This window comes from Borostomias antarcticus (assembly GCF_949987555.1).
Source record: "Borostomias antarcticus genome assembly, chromosome: 34".
NCBI classification, from domain to species: domain Eukaryota; kingdom Metazoa; phylum Chordata; class Actinopteri; order Stomiiformes; family Stomiidae; genus Borostomias; species Borostomias antarcticus.
This window is the reverse complement of record NC_140267.1, coordinates 3281171-3301170: the sequence shown is the minus strand read 5'-3', so window position 1 is coordinate 3301170 and position 20000 is coordinate 3281171. Positions and strand designations below refer to the sequence as shown.

General features: G+C 47.2%; 1 protein-coding gene across 2 annotated transcripts in view; it reads right to left on the bottom strand.

Annotated features, from left to right (window-relative positions):
- Window positions 1-848: 848 nt before the first annotated feature.
- nfkb2 (nuclear factor of kappa light polypeptide gene enhancer in B-cells 2 (p49/p100)) overlaps window positions 849-20000 on the bottom strand; it is a 19172-nt gene continuing 20 nt past the window's right edge. The window contains exons 1-24 of one of the 2 annotated variants that reach the window (XM_084460868.1): window positions 19921-20000; window positions 19383-19466; window positions 15782-15821; window positions 15520-15589; window positions 15215-15255; window positions 13565-13663; window positions 12355-12506; window positions 11038-11150; window positions 10276-10434; window positions 9692-9796; window positions 8686-8774; window positions 8430-8568; window positions 8030-8170; window positions 7581-7763; window positions 7062-7203; window positions 6528-6642; window positions 5343-5550; window positions 5061-5230; window positions 4398-4500; window positions 3338-3555; window positions 3139-3214; window positions 2276-2442; window positions 1829-1940; window positions 849-1737 (exon numbers count right to left, since the gene is read on the bottom strand). The exon at window positions 19921-20000 is cut by the window's right edge and continues 20 nt beyond it. In XM_084460868.1, coding sequence (XP_084316994.1) covers window positions 1679-1737; window positions 1829-1940; window positions 2276-2442; window positions 3139-3214; window positions 3338-3555; window positions 4398-4500; window positions 5061-5230; window positions 5343-5550; window positions 6528-6642; window positions 7062-7203; window positions 7581-7763; window positions 8030-8170; window positions 8430-8568; window positions 8686-8774; window positions 9692-9796; window positions 10276-10434; window positions 11038-11150; window positions 12355-12506; window positions 13565-13663; window positions 15215-15255; window positions 15520-15589; window positions 15782-15821; window positions 19383-19399 — 2718 coding nt within the window. In that variant the 5' untranslated portion in view covers window positions 19400-19466; window positions 19921-20000 and the 3' untranslated portion in view covers window positions 849-1678. The remainder of the gene's footprint in view (window positions 1738-1828; window positions 1941-2275; window positions 2443-3138; window positions 3215-3337; window positions 3556-4397; window positions 4501-5060; window positions 5231-5342; window positions 5551-6527; window positions 6643-7061; window positions 7204-7580; window positions 7764-8029; window positions 8171-8429; window positions 8569-8685; window positions 8775-9691; window positions 9797-10275; window positions 10435-11037; window positions 11151-12354; window positions 12507-13564; window positions 13664-15214; window positions 15256-15519; window positions 15590-15781; window positions 15822-19382; window positions 19467-19920) is intronic. The other variant, XM_084460869.1, reaches the window with a different exon arrangement.

Below are 20000 nucleotides of genomic sequence, written 5' to 3'. Positions count from 1 at the left end.
GGCATGGTCATTTCTACCCAGCGTTCTGGTCTGTGGCCAGTGTAGTCAGGTGTTGCTATAAAGCAGGTGTATGATGGCCCTACTGTAGGTGTCAGGAGTTTAATTAGTTAAACTGAGGAGATACCTCATCTGACTGGGCGTGTCGAGGTCTCTCAGTGACGTCTCTCATGTCGCTCTCCAGAAGGTTCACACACGACGGCCGGGGAGAGCCGTCAACACTGTGATGAAATATCGAAGGGTGACATTATTTGTACTTATGGGGGACAAGGAACAGGGTGCTCATGACACAGACACGCAGAAAGTCATAATCACTGTGTGTCTTCTTCAAATGGTGTATATATATATATATGCGATTGATTGTGAGAAGATGTAGACATTAGACTTAAATGCGCAGGTTCAAGGGCACGTTTGAGTCGGACTTTCACTGTTATGTCCGGGGAATGTCTCGCTGAATTGCACTTTTTGGTTAGAACAAGTGTGTAAAAGTGTTGAATATGTCTTTTTTTGTCCATGAACTATTGAGTCTAGGTGAGTATTTGTCGATATGTTCGTTAATTCTATTTCTGTACATGTTTGTACTGGACTCTTCCGTTCTCCATATATCTGCGGCCTGTCAGTGTTAATGAGCATCAATCAATCAATCAATCAATCAATCAATCAATCAATCAATCAATCAATCACCCAACTCCTAGGAGTTGAGCATCCAACTCCTATCATCTCTGGGTTTAGCTGTACATATCGTCAACATATTCAGATTTTCCTCTCAAAATATATTAACTGGTTTGTATCTTTTGGAGGCATAGAAAAATAAAAACATTTTGAAAGCATTTTAAGTATTAGGGGTAAAATAATTTTATTTCTACATAGACGAGACAAAGACCATAGCCTCCTTGACAAGTTGAAAAGAACAACACATATAAAATATGTTCGAGAAACATACGACTCTGCGACCTGGCTGTACAAGACGGGAAACCACACGAATACACAGTATTAGTAAAATATTCTCAGCCTTTAAAAATGACGATTAGAATTTGATCATTCCAACACATTCCAACACATTTCAGACGAATTCTTTGCCCTATTTGGACATTCTTGCAAGGTACTGTACATATGCATGCGTATACCGGTACAGTATCTGAGTATCTCACTCTACTGATGAGACCACGATTTAACGGAAAGAGATTACAAGTCGAAGTTGGATTTTCTTCCATTCCAGGATGCATGAGCTACATGAGTAGGTAAGAACTGCTCTGTAGGCCCATCTAGGTAGGTAGGTAGTACATAGGTAGGAAGATGGGTAGGTAGGCAGGTAGGTGGGTAGGTAGGTAGGTGGGTAGGTAGGTAGGAAGATGGGTAGGTAGGTAGGTAGGTAGGTGGGTAGGTAGGTAAATAGGTAGGTAGGTAAGTAGGTAGGTAGGTAGGTAGGTAGGAAGGAAGGTAGGTAGGTAGGTAGGAAGGAAGGTAGGTAGGTAGGTAAATAGGTAGGTAGGTAGGTAGGTAGGTAGGTAGGTAGGTAGGTAGGAAGGAAGGTAGGTAGGAAGGAAGGTAGGTAGGTAGGTAAATAGGTAGGTAGGTAGGTAGGTAGGTAGGTAGGTAGGTATCACTGGAGTGAAATTGCAGTAGCAGAAAACGTGGAGTTTCACTGTGGAGTATCATTTCAGCTTCCTCTTCCTGGTGTTCACTGATTGGCCACGGCTGGCTCGGGTTGACTCCCGAAGCCGCTGTCCACGGTGGTATCTGAGTGGGCACACAGCAAAGACGGTTGAGTGGAGAGAGATCCAGAAGAGAGAGGGATGTGAGTGGACAGAAGGGGGACGGAGATCCCTACCAGAGCTCTGCTTGTCCTCGCTCAGCTCCGCCTGCCTCAGCAGCCTCACGCCCTCAGTGAGGCCCAGGGACTGGAGAGCCTCCACCAGCCCCTCCACCGGCCCCCCGCCCACCTGGAACACACACACACACACACACACACACACACTGTGAGCTCACACACTGCTCAAAACAACACCGTCAACCTCTCCCTCTCTCACACAAACACACACACACAAACTCCTGAAAACACACTGCCAACTTCTCTCTTTCTCACACACACACACAAACACGCAACCCCCTCCCCCCCCCCCCCACACACAGACACGCAACCCCCCCCCCCACACACACACAAACACGCAACCCCCCCCACACACACACACCAACACGCAACCCCCCCACACACACACAAACACGCCACCCCCCCCCCACACACACACACACACACTCTCCGTCCCCCCCTGCTGACCTGGTACGTCTTCAGCAGGTGGTGGCAGGGCGAGGGGCTGTCCTGGTAGAGGTGGGCCAGGGTCAGCATGCCCAGCTTCTCCGCCAGCCGCCTCCAGGGCACGTCGCCCAGGCTGAGGATCTCACACAGCCGGCAGAGCGTCTCCTCGTCCAGCTCCTGGCTCTCTGCTGCGGGGGGGGGGGGGCGGAAACACTGCTCAGATACCCGGAGGGAAACGTTTGTCCCGTCGCTTTGTGTCCCTAATGCGTTCTGGTTGTGTCGGAAACATCCGATTTTCCGTTCTCGACGTCAAAATCGTCTTCAAATACGTCGGCTAATCTCAGTTTTCCCGCATTTTACTCTGGGTAGAAATTCAACCCCCGACCTCGTCGTCAGCTGCTGACGTCAAATCAAGATGGCTGCTCTGAGCATCAACAATAAGTGAAAACTGTAATGAGACTGTTAATTAGCACTTGTGTCTTATTTGTGTCTCGATAAATCAGTCGTACACACAGTACTGTACGACTTCTATCAGTGACAATGTTGCTATGGGGTTCGTAAGTGCGAAATAGTGCATTTTTGTGCATAGTGCGTTGTTATCAACTGGTATCAATGGCTAGCTTAGCTAGAACTACAAAGATGGGGCTAAAGTTGTTTTTTCGCCTTTTGTTTCTGGAGCGCTTTTAACTGTGGTATGATGTCACGAACTCAAAAGTTAAAAACTTTATGCAATACAAATGCAACACAGCATTGGATCATTCTAGATCAACTCTGGTATTAAGTCTTTACAATTAAAACAGAAAAACAGCTGAGGTCCTATACGTGTGATAAACCACAGACAAGGTGGACGTATGCGTAGAAGGAAGACTACGTGGTTCCGGTACCTTCTCTGATGGTGGGCTTAGATTTCTTGCTGGTGTGTTGACTGGGCTTGGGTCGAGAGTCCAGAAGAGTTCTCACCTAGAACACCAGGAACAGGTACTGCAAAACTCCAAGTGGAACCTCTTTCTAGACACAAATCGAGATGCTATCGTACTATAGACTGTATGTTTTCACGTTTCCTTAATGTTATCGTAGTCTCACCTTTTGGCACTTGGCCAGGTCTAGGGGGGTGTGACCTGTGGCCGACCTCTTGCGGGGGTTAACGCGCTCTCTGTCGGACGAGAGTGTGTTCCTCGTCTCCGGCGTCGCCGCTACCTCTCTGACGCGATCTCCGATCGGTCCGTCGTCCTCGGACTCTTCGTCTGAGGAGGAGGAGCTGAAGGAGAGCGGCTCGTCGTTCTCCAGGTTCTTATTGGCCCCTGAGGAGAGAGGGGAGGAGCATCTGTATGTATACTTCCTTAAAGAGCATGGGTTTGTCATGTTAATGTGTGAATATGTGTGTGTGCAGCCCAGTGACCCATATGGATGCCTGTCATATCACATGGTTCCATCAATTCCAAAATGGGTCTATGCACACATTTGTCATGTCATTCACACCAAGGTACAGTAGTCACGTGACTCAAGAACAGTAGTCTTGTGCTCAAAGAGGTCTCAAAGAGCCTCAAAGAGCACAATACTACTACTGTATATTTGCAACACTACTATATTTACAACACTTTTATATTTACAACACTACTATATTTACAACACTTTTATAATTACAACACTACTATATTTACAACACTTTTATATTTACAACACTACTATATTTACAACACTTTTATAATTACAACACTACTATATTTACCACACAACTATATTTGCAACACTACTATATTTACTATCCACTATTATTACTAGGTAGCTACTGTTCTTATGAGCTAGTATTAGCTAGCTAGCAGTAACAGCTAGCGTTACAGCTAGAATACCAGCTAGCTAGCGTTACGGCTAGAATATCAGTTATCAAGCTATTCACAGTGTACACAAGCATCATCCACGTGGACACGGGTTCGACGTGGACACAGGGATCATGCTGGTGTGTGAGGTTGGACCCAGGCGTGGAGACTCGGACGGCGCCGAGTGGGCGCGCGCCGCATATCGCAACCTGGAGGCTCCATCAACATATTGCTCAATGCTCGCTGCCCGCGCACCTCCACCAGAAGCATGTGGTAGGACATGTGACAGCGTGTGTGTGTGTGTGTGTGTGTGTGCGCCCTCTCACCTGCAGCGACGAGCATGGAGCAGAGCGTGGGGGAGCCCAGGCTGGCGGCCAGGTGCAGAGGAGTGTTCCCTCCGAACGTGCTCATGTTGACGTCGGCCTTCAGCTGGAGACGGAAGGAAGCGGCGGTAGGTGTGAGTGTGTGTGTGTGTGTGTGTGTGTGTGTGTGTGTGAGTTTGTGTGTGTGTGTGTGTGTGTGAGAGTGTGTCGGGGGGTTGTACAGTTTGAATCCTAATGTACTACTACTGTACAGTGTGCATGCAGTTGAATGTGTGTTTGTGTACCTCCTGTAATGAGTGTGTGTGTGTGTGTGTGTGTGTGTGTGTGTGTGTGTACCTCTGTAATGAGAGTGTGTGTGCGTGTGTGTAATGAGAGTGTGTGCGTGTACCTCTAATAAATGTGTGTACTGTACCTCTGTAATGAGTGTGTGTACGTCTGTAATGAGTGTGTGTGTGTGTGTGTACCTCTGTAATGAATGTGTGTGTGTGTGTGTGTGTGTGTACCTCTGTAATGAATGTGTGTGTGTGTGTGTACCTCTGTAATGAGTGTGTGTGTGTGTGTGTGTGTGTGTGTGTGTGTGTGTGTGTGTACCTCTGTAATGAATGTGTGCGTGTGTGTGTGTGTGTGTGTGTGTGTGTGTGTGTGTGTGTGTGTGTGTGTGTGTACCTCTGTAATCAGCGTGCAGGCCAGTCTGAAGAGGTTGTCCCTGACCGCCAGGTGCAGCGCCGACGAGCCGCTCTTCTGCTCCGGCGCGTTGATCTTGGCCCCGCCCTCCACCAGCGCGCGCAGACAGCGCTCGCCCCCCCTCCTCACGGCCAGGTGCAGCGGATACATCCCTGAGAGGGAGGAGCAAAGACGGCGCCGGCGTCAGACACCTCGAGACCACTTGTGGCGAGCGGAACGAGCCGCCATCGACATTAACCCCGGTGGGCGTTCTGTTGTCCTCACCGTGGTAGTCGGCCGTGTTGACCAGGAGGCTGTGACGCTCCCCCAGGTGCCCCAGCAGGACGCGGAGGGTGACCTCGTCACCGGCCAGCGCCGCCAGGTGGAGGGGGGTGCGGCCGTCCAGGTCCAGCAGGGCGGGGTCGGCGCCCGCCGCCAGGAGTGCCTCCACCACCCTGGGCTGCCTGGTGATCACCGCCAGGTGCAGGGGAGACTAAACACACACACACACACACACACACACACACGTCTGAGTACCAAACCCAGAATCAAGTCATTTCCGTTGAGTGTAGCTGCTGTCACCTACTAGTCTGACTCAACGGATGTAGGTTTTGGGGACAACCACTGTCATTCGTTTATTACCGGCCAATCGGCGGCACGGATTCATGTGGTCGGCCAATCAGTGGCGATGGGAGATTGTCCCAGACTACGTACAGTACAACAACCTAACAACTGCAAAGCCTAACACATTTGTAAATAACAATAATACATTTTATTTGAGGGTGCCTTCCAGGACACCCATGGTTGCTTTAAAATGCACAAAATAATGCAATTAACAGTTAACACTCAATTGTGACATGATTAAAGAAATACTGTGTTTTTTCCCCCTTATTCCCGAATGGTAATGAGTCAAGCAAGACCTTTCTCCAGCGCTGACACAGCATAAACAAGGTGTTCCAACCTAGGAATGACTGCTTTTACTGTCAGTGCTCCAAACTCCTGGAATGCCCTCCAAAGCACTTTTAAAATGGCTACCCTCCCTTCGTTTGGTCATTTTAGAACTATGGTTTCTGAATTTTGCACATCTTACTGTAATTGTTTTTAGCTGTATTTCTTGTTCTGTTCTTATTTATTTTAACTTATTTTACTCTATTTTCATGTTGTGCTTTTAGTGTTATTATTGCCTTACCTCTGTTTTATTCATGTTTATCTTTGTACTATTTTATCTCTTTTACTCGTCGTCACTGTAAATGAGGGCAACCTCAGTGTCCTTCGAGTTTAAATAAAGGTTATTGTAGAGATGTGAGTGTGGCTGTGGCAGACTACCTGGCCTGGCTACCTAGCCTGGTTACCTAGCCTGACTACCTAGCCTGGATACCTAGCCTGGTTACCTAGCCTGGTTACCTAGCCTGGTTACCTAGCCTGGTTACCTAGCCTGGTTACCTAGCCTGGCTAGTGTTCGTGGGCTACCTGACTGAGGTGGTTCAGCCTGTTCAGGGTCTTCTGTTGCTGGGTGCTGAGGAGGGTGTGGACCAGCTGCTGGATCACGGCGGTCTGCTGGTGGATGATGGCCAGGTGCAAAGGCCTGTGGGTAATAAAATAAACAGATCAGCCCTAAACATACTGATAAGACCTGCTAATCAAACACACAGACTACATACAGTATTGTTCCGTATCTACAGATACAGTTACAAGAAGAAACATGGAAGATAGATAGATAGATAGATAGATAGATAGATAGATAGATAGATACTGTAGATAGATAGATACTGTAGATAGATAGATAGATAGATAGATAGATAGATAGATAGATAGATAGATAGATAGATAGATAGATAGATAGATAGATAGATAGATAGATATTGATCCTTCTAGGGGGTTTGGTGTTTCAGCAATGGAAATTGCATACACACACACACACACACACACACACACACACACACACACACACACACACACACACGCACCAGGCCGCGTAGATTACGGGCAGAGCAACAGACTCACGTGTCTCCGTTCTCGTCCTGGACCCCGCACAGGTGTCTCTGCATGGCCAGCAGGAGGCGCACGTCCCCGGTGGTGCAATACTGCAGCAGCGCCCCGGCCGTCTGTCTGGCCGCCTGCGTGGCCCTGCTCTGCAGACTGGCCGCTGGAGTCAATCAATCAATCAATCAATCAATCAATCAATCAATCAATCAAAGCTTTATTTGTATAGCGCATTTCATACCCAGAGGCAACACAATGCACTTTACAGAGAACAAGGGAGGTGGGCATACGACCCACCCTCTACATATTCCAGAGGTTAGCTGGCGATTCGCCATGTCTGACTTGACGGATATCGGTTTTTATGCATCTGACTGACTCTTAACAGTGTAAGTAACTGGTGAGACACGGGTAAAACACGGGCTGTATTATAAAGCGTGTATTACAAAAGCGTCATGCTAGCATTCTGATTGGCTGGTACCTTCGTTGGTTAGCTTAGGGTTAAGGGACTGATTGGATTCACTAGTTCCAATATCTACATACCTATCTGGAAGAGCTGCTGTTGTAGAGGAGAGCCAGTCTGTCCGGGTGTCTGTCCAGGCGTCTGTGGCTGTTGGCTCCTCTCGGCCTGAGGGGCGGAGCCTGACATCTGGGTCCCGCCCCCGAAGCCTGCGAACCCGCCTCCGTAGAACGTCCCTCCGTTCATCTGCTGGTTGAACTGGAAGGCTGCCGGGCGGAGAAGTAATGATCATCATTACCATCAATCAATCAATCAAAGCTTTATTTGTAGAGCGCATTTCATACCCAGAGGCAACACAATGCGCTTTACAGAGAACAAGGGAGGAGGGCATACGTCCCACGCCTACTTATTCCAGAAGGAAGCAAAAAAAACAGTATCACCATGACCGTGATCCATGAAAATGTTCAAGATAGCCAAAGATGAGAAGACATTTGACCTGATAGCTCTCCTGTCTTGAATCATCATTACGTACCTCCTCCACCTCCAGCTCCGCCTCCGAAGCCTCCGGCTCCTCCCCTCCCCGCGCCCCAGGCCCCTCCCAGGGCCCCGCCCCTCCCCGGGTCGTAGGGGTGGGGGAGGGGCTTCTGCTTCTTACGCTGCACCTCCTCTTTGTCTGAGAAACCGAAAGACAGAAAGTTACGAAGAGGAGGTGGTGGGAGAAAACGTCTCTGTTATGACAAATAATCAGCCTTGTTTCCGTCAACTTAATTTTCCTACCAAATACCCTTTCTGAGTAGGAGGCACCTCTTAACATTTCCACTGAGGAAAACCCCCAAACATGACTTTTATTCTTCAGTAATACTTCAACTGACGATATACGTATACTGATACTCGGTACTCGGAATGTCCCCACATCGTCAGTGGTAGATCACCTTGGACCTGAGGCACGTAGGTGAACTGTTTGGGGTCGCTGCAATCCCCTGCCTTCTTCCTCTTCAGCTGGAGGAACACCGTGACGGGCCGGTCGATCTCCGTGCTGTGGTACGGCGGCGTCTTGAACACGATGGCGTACTGTCACAGAGGTGGGGGGGTCACAAACAAAACGGCAAAGTCACGTCACTGAGAGAACCGCGACACAAATTCAACAAGAGAAATGAGACGGTTCTGGTGGAAGTCGAGAGTCCGCACCTGTTTGTGGACGTCGGTTGGGGAGAAGTCGCCGAAGGCCTCCCAGCCGCCCTCCTCGTCCTCCTCGTAAAAGCGGATCTCAATATCATCTGCAATGTAGAAAAGGTATATATATATATGCCATGCCAGACTTTTGGAGATCTCCTCCTACGAAAGTCTGGAGACATCTTGTTCGTTGCTAAGCACCGAAAACGGACACTACCAATCAGAACCACTCCCGACATCACCAATAGGGTGAAGGACCCGCCTTAACGGAAATAACGTACTCCAAACAAACTGGAGCAGAGAATCAAAACAAAACCAAACATTCACTGCTCCATTAGGAAGGACCGCCCTAAAGACGTTGGATTGGTTCTGCAATGCAGGTTTTTTTCTTTAAAATCGTTTCAAATCTCTCAAATTGTTTCCACTCACTTTTGGGGAAGAAATCTGGTGGAATGTTCTTCAGTCTCTAGTTGAGCGCAGTGCTTAGAGATTGACTTATGATTCTATGGTAAATACATAACTTAGCTGCCTCCTCACTACAGTGAAGTCATAGACGGGAGCTGAACTCTAATGTCATAGAAATTGTAGTCTCATCAGCTCCCACCTTTCACATAGCTGTGCTAATCTAAATTATGACAGGAGGACCTCAAGGAGGTCAACACACCTAGACGTCGTCTGCTCCAGAATAACCATCCTTTGTCCCATTGTCCCTTCAAGAATTACCGCCTTTTCTCATGTCACGTGTCTGTATTCTCGACCACTGTTGATGACGCCTGCCATTTAATATAACGTGTACAATGGGTTAGCCAATCACATCCCTGGAAGCGCCATACCTGTGTATTGCTTGAATATAAGGCCGCGCAAGACCAGACTGCGGGACTTCACTTGGATAAACCACTCACGTGCGTCGTCCTGAAGTCCTTGCGCTCGTATGTTTTCTCAATAAACCAGACTTAACCTGTTTGAGCGAATCTTGGCAAATCCTTTTTGACTAGATCAGTTAAAAATCGTCTACACTAACCTTTCTGGACTTTGTCACACAGCAGGAAGATCTCATCTCCTCCGAGCACCGAGCCGCAGGTCTTGTCCATGCGCGAGATCTTCAGATTTGAGGCGTTGGGCGACTCTACGTGAGAAAAGGCATAGAAATATCTCTAGAAGTACGTTTATTTTACTTACTCTAATTCATAAAAAGGTGTGTGTGTTGCGCAATGACAACATACAGCCTTCGTGGTCTGCAGTGTGACAGTTAAGTGCAACCACACCGGATTAAACAAATGAAGGATGTCCAAATGAAGGATAATCCTTTGATTAGTTGAATCAGTCGGGTTCCACTCAGATGAGACAGATACTCAGATGCTATGCACTTTAATGTCTCTTTGTAATGTCTTAATGTCGTATTTCGTAGTGTCTATAGTGTCTTAATGTCTTATTTTGTAAACGTCTCCTGTCATATTGTTGTAATGTCTTACTGTCTTATGTCTCAAGTCATGTCTTGATGTCTGAGAGTGCCGGGCACAGTGCGTTTCATTGTATTTTATAAATACACGACAATAAAAGCCTTGAACTTGAACACTGACGTACAGTAGGAGCTACAGTACTCACTGCTGTCGTAGATGGGGTTGGACACCACAGGCTTCAGGGCCCTGGTGAAACCCCCGTTACTGTCCTGAAGGTAGGCTGTGAACTTTAACCTCACGATGTTCAGGTCTGTGACCTTGGCCAGGACCTTGGCCTCTCGCACTATGACCTGCTCCTCCCCCTCTGCGCCACAGACACACACAGAGACATGGTGAAGTTTCAATACATCAGCTTCGACCAATCGCATTCGTTTCTGCACATAGATTTAAGGGTTGAATTGCATTAAATAAATGACACGAAGTGAAGTAAATTCAAATGAACTGAGGCTGCGTTCCGAATCGCATACTACCCTACTATATAGTATGCCAAAACAGGATGTAGTATGTCCCAATACATAGTATGCCACGTGCAGTATGGCAAAAATACCAGGATGTCCTACTACATCCGGTCGTATTTTGCAGTATGCAAGCCAGCAGGCTTTTCTGGCTATTCTGACCCACAATCCTGTGCGCAGCGGAAATGTGCGTCACATGTGCGAGTCGCGACAGCTGTAGACGAATGTCGCGTTATTGACAGCGACGGATGTGGGCAAATTTCAAGGCGCAATGTTATGACAAGGTATGATGTCCCAATTGGATGCCTACCGCTTGCAAAGTACGTACTTTCTAAGGGCAGCTGTAGTAGGTACTGGTAGTAAGAAGTAGAAGTATGCGATTCGGAACGGAGCCTGAGTGAGTTGATTTTGAGCGTCAGAATGACGTGGTGGGCTCCCGGCTGAGGCCCCACCTGAGAAGTGGTAGTGCTGGCCCTTCTGTCTCCTCTGATCCTCCTTCAGCCTCCTCACCAGCATCTCGCCCACCCCCCTCTTCGTCACGTGCAGGATGCCCAGGTTACTGAACCTGCCGGGGGTAGACACAAGACACGGTCACACTGTGAAGGAAATTCAATTCTCTCCTCTGCTCTCCACATCGTGGGTGATAAAGTTGTTGGCCGCTGTCCTAGGGAACATTTGAAGTCCTGGCTAGCTACAGTAGTGCCAGACGGTCAGTTGTTTCTTGCCTTTTACTGCCCTGGATCGTTAAATCAGCCAGTATTGTCTTACTGATCAGATCAAACGGTTTGCAAATCGTGTATAAAGCTCACATTTGTACTTTGAACAAACCAAGGCGTTGGTTTACTCTTTTCCTAATTTGATCATTATTTTAGAACTATATGTACAATTAGCATTAATAAGAGCCAGGAAGAGAAATAAAGACACACTAAATGTCAAGTCTTGTATCGCTACTGTACAGTACAATGATGTAACATTCTTTACATTCACACACGGGTTGAACAAGTGAGCGTTTCATCGCGATATGAACTCCTGTACTGTACAGTTTGGCTCAGCACCAAAGGAAACAGGGATATGCGTTAACATTTTTCACAAACTCTGTCCCGAGGTATGGTAGCCTTATACCAACCGACTTCCAGCCAAATTTCCAATGTCAGAAAAAAATTATGAGAGTTTTTCTAGAATTGTAATGTGCTCCCATCATCTTGATGGTTTTGTGTAAGGTCGCAGTCCGAGCTTTCGAGTAGTAAAGGGAAAAATCATGTTTAGCCCTGTTTTAAGGTTACTTATGATCATATACAATGGTTCAGATGAAAACGTTGACAAAACTAGCACTTTTGAGAATGTCTGATAATTGCTCTACCACCGTTTTGTCATACAATGGATGTGGGTGGGCACCGTGAAAAATCAATTGTTAAACTCTCAATTTCAAAGACAAGAAACTCACCGAGGTGTTAGTTGGCGCTCTGACATATAATTCGCCATAAAGTACGATTCTAGTTCATCTGGAAAGGCTTTTTTAAATATTTAGCATAGAACTATTTAGCTGCAGCACATACGTGTGTAAACTTCCGCAAACTAGCTAGCCTAGCAACATAAACAATAACAACAGCTACCGTAAGTAGTTCCGCTTCCTGAATCCCCTCTGCGGATTGATCTACACATCTACAACGGTCGCGTCAACACAAGTCAACGGATTTCATAAAACGATCGATAAAACCCTACAGGATTCATACTTTGCGGCGGATTTAAAAGTGTGGTAATGTACTGACGAGGCCGTGAGGTCGTTGGGGCCCACATCCATGGTGCAGGTGCCGTTCTCCGAGCACTGGCGCCCCACCAGGCTGTGAGGGTGGATACGGGGCGGGTCCAGGTGCGTCACCAGCTGCACCTCCACCTTAGCGTTGCCCACGTAGTTGTTCACCTGCGGACGGAGAGAGAGAGGGAAGAACGGACAGAGTGATAGAGAGATAGACGGAGAGAGAGAGAGAGAGAGAGAGAAAGAGAGAAAGAGAGAGGGAGATTAGACATAGTGTAGACAAAGACCTGTCCAGGACAGCATCGGACGCGTTCTCTGTAATGGCCTCCTGGGTAGAACGTGTGGTTCTGTATCTCTCTCAGCTGAAGACGAGGACAAGCCGGCAGTGAGTATAAAACAGGCAAATACACAGACAGCTAAGAGGACAGCAGGCTGTGTGGTCTCTCACCTTAACAGTGGGTTAGGGTTCTCCTGTTCCTCACCTTAACAGTGGGTTAGGGTTCTCCTGTTCCTCACCTTAACAGTGGGTTAGGGTTCTCCTGTTCCTCACCTTAACAGTGGGTTAGGGTTCTCCTGTCCCTCACCTTAACAGTGGGTTAGGGTTCTCCTGTTCCTCACCTTAACAGTGGGGTAGGTTCTCCTGTTCCTCACCTTAACAGTGGGTTAGGGTTCTCCTGTTCCTCACCTTAACAGTGGGTTAGGGTTCTCCTGTTCCTCACCTTAACAGTGGGTTAGGGTTCTCCTGTCCCTCACCTTAACAGTGGGTTAGGGTTCTCCTGTTCCTCACCTTAACAGTGGGTTAGGGTTCTCCTGTTCCTCACCTTAACAGTGGGGTAGGGTTCTCCTGTTCCTCACCTTAACAGTGGGTTAGGGTTCTCCTGTTCCTCACCTTAACAGTGGGGTAGGGTTCTCCTGTTCCTCACCTTAACAGTGGGTTAGGGTTCCCCTGTTCCTCACCTTAACAGTGGGTTAGGGTTCTCCTGTTCCTCACCTTAACAGTGGGTTAGGTTCTCCTGTTCCTCACCTTAACAGTGGGTTAGGTTCTCCTGTTCCTCACCTTAACAGTGGGGTAGGTTCTCCTGTCCCTCACCTTAACAGTGGGGTAGGTTCTCCTGTTCCTCACCTTAACAGTGGGTTAGGGTTCCCCTGTTCCTCACCTTAACAGTGGGGTAGGTTCTCCTGTCCCTCACCTTAACAGTGGGGTAGGTTCTCCTGTTCCTCACCTTAACAGTGGGGTAGGTTCTCCTGTTCCTCTCACTGGACGCTCCAGGCAGCCCTCCATGGGACGGACCCTCACACTCATAGCGGAATCTGAATCCTCTCTGCGCGCGCACACACACACACACACACACACACACACACATGTGCGCACACACACACACACACACAGGACACAAGGACGTAAGTGGATAATCCCCCAGAGGCATTGCCAGTTACTGTAACAGTCACTTCCTACATCCTGGAACTTCCACCGGTCTTGAACAAATAATACCAAAACACAGACTATGAGCCCAGGGTTGTTCTGCCGTCTGTCACCTCAGTCACGTGTCTTTGGGTTTTGTTAACAAAGATAAAATAAATGTACTATGCAAATCACCCTATAGCTAGTTTCACTATGAAAAGCAGAAACAGCATTGCGCAATGATATGCGCCGAAAAGGAGACCAGTGCTAGATATCTCCTCTAGGCTCAGTGGTAGATATCTCCTCTAGGCTCAGTGGTAGATATCTCCTCTAGGCTCAGTGGTAGATATCTCCTCTAGTCTCAGTGGTAGATATCTCCTCTAGGCTCAGTGCTAGATATCTCCTCTAGGCTCAGTGCTAGATATCTCCTCTAGGCTCAGTGGTAGATATCTCCTCTAGGCTCAGTGGTAGATATCTCCTCTAGGCTCAGTGGTAGATATCTCCTCTAGGCTCAGTGGTAGATATCTCCTCTAGGCTCAGTGCTACTGTAGATATCTCCTCTAGGCTCAGTGGTAGATATCTCCTCTAGGCTCAGTGGTAGATATCTCCTCTAGACTCAGTGGTAGATATCTCCTCTAGGCTCAGCGCTAGATATCTCCTCTAGACTCAGTGGTAGATATCTCCTCTAGGCTCAGTGGTAGATATCTCCTCTAGGCTCAGTGCTACTGTAGATATCTCCTCTAGGCTCAGTGCTACTGTAGATATCTCCTCTAGGCTCAGTGCTAGATATCTCCTCTAGGCTCAGTGGTAGATATCTCCTCTAGGCTCAGTGCTACTGTAGATATCTCCTCTAGGCTCAGTGCTAGATATCTCCTCTAGGCTCAGTGGTAGATATCTCCTCTAGGCTCAGTCCTAGATATCTCCTCTAGGCTCAGTGGTAGATATCTCCTCTAGGCTCAGTGCTACTGTAGATATCTCCTCTAGGCTCAGTGGTAGATATCTCCTCTAGGCTCAGTGGTAGATATCTCCTCTAGGCTCAGTGGTAGATATCTCCTCTAGGCTCAGTGGTAGATATCTCCTCTAGGCTCAGTGCTAGATATCTCCTCTAGACTCAGTCCTAGATATCTCCTCTAGGCTCAGTGGTAGATATCTCCTCTAGACTCAGTGGTAGATATCTCCTCTAGGCTCAGTCCTAGATATCTCCTCTAGGCTCAGTGGTAGATATCTCCTCTAGACTCAGTGCTAGATATCTCCTCTAGGCTCAGTGGTAGATATCTCCTCTAGGCTCAGTGGTAGATATCTCCTCTAGGCTCAGTGGTAGATATCTCCTCTAGACTCAGTGCTAGATATCTCCTCTAGGCTCAGTGCTAGATACCCCCCTCTAGGCTCAGTGGTAGATATCTCCTCTAGGCTCAGTGGTAGATATCTCCTCTAGGCTCAGTGCTTCTGTAGATATCTCCTCTAGACTCACCTGTTTGGGCTCCTCTATGATCTGGAGATATGGTCCATGAACTGGAACACAGACACACACAAGGTCAATGCTATGAAATGGACGTCAATTTACCGTATAGATTATTTTATGCACATAAATGTCTGTGGTACAATTTATGTGGCATTAAATCAATCAAAAATATCCATACACATGCAATAGTATGACATGTATTTAAGGGGTTTATACTGATCATGCATGATGTACAATACACACACACACACACAATGTAGAAATAATGTTAATATTGAAATAATGATGGGTTGAAATGCTATATAAGAACTTACCGGTTTCGGGGATGTAGGGCTCACTCTTAATATCCACATTGGGCATGAAGTCATATGATAGGTTCATGAACTGGAGAGATTGGAGCGAATTTTAACCTCGTCAGATTTAGTACATACTTATCACATTAAGTACATACTTATTTAGAGCATACTCATAGTTCTTCAATTCCCCTAATCTTGAAAACAAACTAAGATAACACAGCCAGTAAAGCATGTCAACAGACAAAAACACCATTATTACCATCACCGTAAAGCGTCTTACCTCGTTATCAAACATTTTCATGTACTGAGTCTCATCCATCCTGAAACAGAAATGGAATGCGCGTCAGATCGAGGGCCATGCCGACGTTATCTAACACCTCGCCGCCATCAACACGTCTGTCAAACTCGCCTACTACACGCTACTGCTCGTGAACACAGGAAGCCGTTTACTTCTCTAACTCCGACAACCAACTTGAGACACTCTAGTCATGCTCTTTCCCCTGCAATTTCAAAAACAACCCACCGAGCAAACAGCAAACAATGAATTCTATACGCTGAATCGACAATAGTTTCACTTTCACATACCTGTAGGGTACGTGAACAAGGAAGGAACTCTGATCTCGTCTTCCCTCCCTCCTCTCTCTGTTGACTCAAGTCACATCCAGGAAGTAGAGGAGGAACGGAGAGGAAAGCCCCTAGAATACCAGCTCAGCGCTGCCACTGATGTCAGCGTCACGACACCCTGTTCACACGAAGTTAGTCTCTCTCTCTCTCTACCTTCCTCATAACAGCCTCTCTCTCTCTCCACCATCCTCATAACAGCCTCCCTCTCTCTCCACCGTCCTCATAACAGCCTCTCTCTCTCTCCACCATCCTCATAACAGCCTCTCTCTCTCTCCCCCATCCTCATAACAGCCTCTCTCTCTCTCCACCATCCTCATAACAGCCTCTCTCTCTCTACCTTCCTCATAACAGCCTCTCTCTCTCTCCACCATCCTCATAACAGCCTCTCTCTCTCTCCACCATCCTCATAACAGCCTCTCTCTCTCTCCACCATCCTCATAACAGCCTCTCTCTCTCTCCACCATCCTCATAACAGCCTCTCTCTCTCTCCACCATCCTCATAACAGCCTCTCTCTCTCTCTCTCCACCATCCTCATAACAGCCTCTCTCTCTCTCCACCATCCTCATAACGGCCTCTCTCTCTCTCTCTCTCTCCACCATCCTCATAACAGCCTCTCTCTCTCCACCATCCTCATAACAGCCTCTCTCTCTCTCTACCGTCCTCATAACAGCCTCTCTCTCTCTCCACCATCCTCTTAACAGCCTCTCTCTCTCTCCACCATCCTCATAACAGCCTCTCCCTCTCTCCACCATCCTCATAACAGCCTCTCTCTCTCTCCACCATCCTCATAACAGCCTCTCTCTCTCTCTCTCTCTCTCTCTCTCCACCATCCTCATAACAGCCTCTCTCTCTCTCCACCATCCTCATAACAGCCTCTCTCTCTCCACCATCCTCATAACAGCCTCTCTCTCTCTCCACCATCCTCATAACAGCCTCTCTCTCTCCACCATCCTCATGATAACAGCCTCCCTCTCTCCCCCATCCTCATAACAGCCTCTCTCTCTCTCCACCTTCCTCATAACAGCCTCTCTCTCTCTCCCCCGTCCTCATAACAGCCTCTCTCTCTCCCCCATCCTCATAACAGCCTCTCTCTCTCTCCACCATCCTCATAACAGCCTCTCTCTCTCTCTACCGTCCTCATAACAGCCTCTCTCTCTCTCCACCATCCTCATAACAGCCTCTCTCTCTCTCCACCATCCTCATAACAGCCTCTCTCTCTCTCCCCCATCCTCATAACAGCCTCTCTCTCTCTCCCCCATCCTCATAACAGCCTCTCTCTCTCTCTACCGTCCTCATAACAGCCTCTCTCTCTCTCTACCGTCCTCATAACAGCCTCTCTCTCCACCATCCTCATAACAGCCTCTCTCTCTCTCTCTCTCTCTCTCCACCATCCTCATGATAACGGCCTCTCTCTCTCTCCACCATCCTCATAACAGCCTCTCTCTCTCCACCATCCTCATAACAGCCTCTCCCTCTCTCCACCATCCTCATAACAGCCTCTCTCTCTCTCCACCATCCTCATAACAGCCTCTCTCTCTCTCCTACATCCTCATAACAGCCTCTCTCTCTCTCCACCATCCTCATAACAGCCTCTCCCTCTCTCCAGCCTCTCTCTCTCTCTCCACCATCCTCATAACGGCCTCTCTCTCTCTCCACCATCCTCATAACAGCCTCTCTCTCTCCACCATCCTCATAACAGCCTCTCTCTCTCTCCACCATCCTCATAACAGCCTCTCTCTCTCTCCACCATCCTCATGATAACAAGCCTTTTTCTCCAGAAGATTCCTTCCTTACGTGACTCGCGCGTGTAGAAAAGTATTCAAAAAAACATCCAACTGAACTGGAAAATGGAGCACAGAACACAGACCATTTGAATAAAAATCCTTACTTGAAATTAGGGCCCTCCCAACTTCAATGTGACGACTGAAATGATTTTTTTGGGTCTAATTTCTGAACAGCAGGGGACGTCCCTGGAGCCAACAGGATTGCCCCTCGTTCTACGATAACCTACATGTCCCTCTGATGCCCTCAGAGACCAGAAGTCCAACCACAGAGACGCAGGAAGAGAGGGCTTTCTCTCTCACTCATCTCCGAAAACCCAAGGGGGGGAATTTGAGGCCGCTGAGCCATTCTGGCTTCTAGTCTGACTGGGCTGGACTCTACCTGCTGACTGCCACTCACTACAACTCTGGGCTGAGTTTCCCAGAGGCATCGTAGCGCTACGTTCATCGTAAGCTATGGCGTTCATCATAAGCTATGGCGTTCATCTTAGCGCTACGATGCCTCTGGGAAACTCAGCCCAGTTTGTTTAGGAAACAGTCAGCGTGAGAGAAAGGAAGGGGGACATTTTCCTGTTTCTTTGAATAATCAGGTATACTAATTTAGTGACATTCTGATTGTTCATCCCAATACCTGCTAAGCATTGTGGGAACCTGATCTTCAACACAAGGTGGCTTACGGTACATGGAAGATAAAATCAAGATAAAACAACTACTTAAAGCACTAATTACAGTAACTCAATAGAATTATTGTAGTAACAATATTATTGTAGTTACATTGGAAATGCTGCACGTTATTGCTGTGTATTAGGTTATTAGAAATGTATGTAAATATCAACTTCTTGATGAAACGCCAAAACGGACGCTTGCATAAGAACTTTTTGGCAAATAAACGTGGGCTTGGACGGCAGTTTCCGGAGGAGTGAGCTGGTTAACCGGATATCTGTATTTAGTCAGAGCACATCTGAAACAGGTTGATCTCTACTAAGACGAGTCTGAGATGAACTCATCTGTATGTTCAGTCCTTTGTTCTTAACCGTTCGACTTCTTGGGAAAGTCTTACAGACACAACCCAAATTTGTGCGTCTAGGGTCATTATTCATATTTGTATAAAGTAAAAAATAGTCGCTACATCCTCCGTTATATCAATTTTTTCACAAGATGAAGACATGTCACATCATGCATGCTTACCAGCCACTAAAGCAAAGTTAGAACAGGCCCTCAAATGTCTTTCATCAAGTAGCCTAAGCTATAATTCCTCTAATATATAAGACCATACAATGATACAATAACATCCCAATAAGAACAGAACTGCACAACTTGTGTCCCCAGATCGTGTAGCCGTGTTCTGCTCAGAGAGAGGAGCGCATTGTGTTGCCTCTGGGTATGAAATGCGCTATACAAATAAAGCTTTGATTGATTGATTGATTGATTGATTGATTGATTGATTGATTGATTGAGGACAACAGCTGACGTACCTCAGTGCTCCAGACATGCCGGCTGTCAGTGGGTCATAGGTGCTGAGGATGACCACGACGCATTAGGTCATCAGTGTCCGTTCCCTAAGAGATAACCGACATGAATCCAGGGTTTTTTCCCCCTGTAGGACGAACACTAACATCGTCAACACCTCCTCCTCCCTACCCCCTACGGTGTCTCCTAGCACTGTGTCCTAGTTTGCATGTCTGTATCCAAACAGAAGAGATGGGTGTTTCCAGAACACGTTTAAACATGACAGACAATAATGTGAAGATCACTGGTGGTCTATGTCTGATTAATTGTATGTCAAATTAAAAAATACTTTTAGGAACTTACATGATAGGCTATAAATAGTTCATAGGACAGAGCAATAGCATTTGAAATCTAAGATTAGACATGGGCCTGTAGCCTATAATATAAACACTGACTAGACTTTTGTAGTATACTTTGTAAACACACATCAAAGTTTACATATAAATGAAGAAAGCAGATGTTATTTAATGCAAACAACCCGTGTGATGGAATAAAAACTCTTACCTTGTTACACCTCTGAAATGTAAATCAATGTACTGATGTTGTCAGAAGAACCACGTCTGGAAATCACACAATGTTCAACT